At 38.2% G+C, this 2,774-nt stretch overlaps 1 protein-coding gene across 1 annotated transcript; it reads right to left on the bottom strand.

Annotated features, from left to right (window-relative positions):
• Positions 1-1,474: 1,474 nt before the first annotated feature.
• LOC123315894 lies at positions 1,475-2,281 on the bottom strand. Its single transcript, XM_044901796.1, has one exon. The coding sequence runs from the start codon at positions 2,279-2,281 to the stop codon at positions 1,475-1,477; it is 807 nt and encodes a 268-aa protein (XP_044757731.1).
• Between the last annotated feature and the right edge of the window lie 493 nt (positions 2,282-2,774).

Raw genomic sequence — 2,774 nt, 5'->3', positions numbered from 1 at the left:
CGGTAAACTACATCATTTATTGTCTTGATAACTTCATACGGTCCCTCCCACATTCTCTGCAGTTCTGGTGAAAAACCGTTCCTTCTTTGTGGATTATGTAACCACACTAGGTCTCCAGCAGTGCACTCACCTTCAATAGCCTTGATGTACTAGCGCATTTCCATTCTGACACTTGCTTGCTGCATTTGATTTCGCAACTTGTCATCAATATCATCCAGCTTGTTCCTTAATTTACTAACGTAGTCCTTCCCAGCTACGTCTTTTCCAGGCTTACATCCAAATTCTATGTCGCAAGGCAGCCTTATATCTCGGCCGAACATTATACTGGATGGAGTTTCCTTGGTAGATTCTTGAACCGAAGATCTATATGTCATAGTGAATAGATGTAAATATTTATCCCAATCCCGCTTGTGATCAGAAATTACTTTGGCTAGATGTTTTTCCATGGTCCAATTCATTCGTTCGACCATGCCTCCTGATTGTGGATGAAGAGGTGTAGTACTTGTTTTGTGAATCCTCAATTTCCTGCATACTTCTAGGAATAACTTCGATTCAAAATTTCGGCCTTGATCACAATTCAGCTCAAGAGGTATTTCAAATCTGCAGAAGAATTCTTTGTCCAATTTATCAGCTACCATACTTGCTTCTTGATTAGGAATACCATAGGCTTCCACCCATTTTGTGAAATAGTCCGTCGCTACCAAAATGAACTTGTTTCCATGGTCTGTTTCGGGAAAGGGGCCAGCGATTTCGATAGCTACTCTTTCCATTGGGAATCCGACGTTATATTGTAACGTTCCTGTCTCTTTATTAGGGTGTAATGAAACCAGTATTTTAAAAGGCCACGCTTTACTTTTGAACTCTTTATTTCGGTTTTATGATGATACATTCATTACGCTCGTTACGCTGTCCATCGACTGACCAACGGCCGGTCTCATACCCCCAATATGGGAGTGGGGATTTACGCCACTGAGCAACTGGCAACCAAACATACATTTTCATAAATAATGTGTTGCTCAATAACCCTACATCCTCCCTCCCAAGTTGGTTTACACTCTTCATCACTTCACTAAAATGCACCATCATATCAACAATATAAATACATATTTATAATACATTATAATACCATCAGCCATACTGAGAACAAAATAGATTCGCTAAACTATGATACAATTCCTAACCTACTTGGCTTCTTAATCAATGTTCTATCTCTCAAATGATATCGGTCAACATCAAGATCATCAGTATTGCCGTTTTTATTCCCTGAATTTTCATTAAAACTATTTCTATGATTATCTAAAATTATATAATAATAATAATAATAATAATAAGCCATTTATTTCCTACAGGAAGAACCCAATTACAGGAAATGAATAAAAATTGAACATCAAAGCAATATGAACTGAACCCAGAAAAAAAAAAAAAACTCACAACCGATCATTACACCACTCGATGGTAACAAAGAAAACTCAGTCTACTGTTCACACTCCAAACTGCATAAAAGTACTTCAATAATACATGGTAAAGTGTCAAAATTAATATCACAAACCGCAGAGATCGTATTGAAGGTCCGGCACATAAACTCAATCGGAGATTGCAGGAGAAGATTGGTCCTGGGAGTACGCAAGTAAAAAAGTTCTTGTGATCTCGAATTCTGCCTTCTCACTATGAAGTTGACCATAGCTAGTAACGATGGACAATCCGTTATGTCATTCACTACATTGTACAAAAATTTCACCGCCAGTACTTTTCGTCTAACCTCCAAAGAGGAGACTCCAAATCTGTTCAAAAGCAAGCCATACTCTGAACCTCTCACTGGGTAGACACCATCCTCCCTCCAAACAAGGTACTTCAGGAAACGCTTCTGAATTGATTCAATGCGCTGTCTGTGACAATTGTAGATGGGATTCCAAGCTACAGAGCCATAGTCCAACCTGCTTCTTATTAATGCATTGAAAAGGCACAAAAAGGTTGATGTGTGAGTAAAATATCTGCAGTTGCGTATTATGAAACCATAAACCTTCGAGACAGAAAGCACTAACTGATCAACGTGCGGGATGAAAGTGAGTCTACTATCAAAGATCACACCCAAATCCCTAACCTCAGATACTCTCGCCAACAAATTACCGCACACTGTGTAGGGGAACACAACAGGTTGCTTACTCCTCGTGAAAGACATGACGCTACATTTAGAAATATTTAGGCTGAGCTTGTTAACAACACACCAATGATACAACCGCTCTAAATCCTCCTGAAGCCCCTCGCAATCACCTGAACTCATTATCCTGCGGAAAATTTTCAAATCATCGGCAAAGACCACATTATATGTTCCCTAGTCCTACGACGTACTTTATTACCATCTTGTATTAAATAGGAACGAGGCTCTTCACATTTTCTCAAAATTCTACCTTTTTTCCATACATTATTTAATCTATAATTAACTATTGTAACTTTCGGAAAATACTTCAACAGAATAAATTAGTATAAATGCTACCGTCTCTTGATCTGTTGGAAAAATTATAAATCAATAAATTATCAATTCGATGAATGTACCATCTATTGTCGGATTTTGTAATTTTATGAACGTTATGTACCTTTGTTAATAGATATCTGTTTAAAATAATTTTCGGTGGTGGTGTCTTGAAGTGGGTGTCGCCCACATTCGACGCGTTGGACAATATGTTTGTCGCGAGGGAAATCACTCCGACTCTGAGATTGATCGTATGCAAAACTAAGCCGATTTCTTCTCGATAGAGGATTTGATAAATTCGACG

Source organism: Coccinella septempunctata, chromosome 6 (genome assembly GCF_907165205.1).
Source record: "Coccinella septempunctata chromosome 6, icCocSept1.1, whole genome shotgun sequence".
Lineage (NCBI taxonomy): Eukaryota > Metazoa > Arthropoda > Insecta > Coleoptera > Coccinellidae > Coccinella > Coccinella septempunctata.
The sequence above is the reverse complement of the archived record's forward strand: the minus strand, read 5'-3'. Positions and strand labels throughout refer to the sequence as shown.

What these genes read in the sequence shown, in the direction of transcription:
- LOC123315894 (XM_044901796.1), bottom strand. Translation starts at nt 2,281, where the DNA reads ATGAGTTCAGGTGATTGCGAGGGGCTTCAGGAGGATTTAGAGCGGTTG.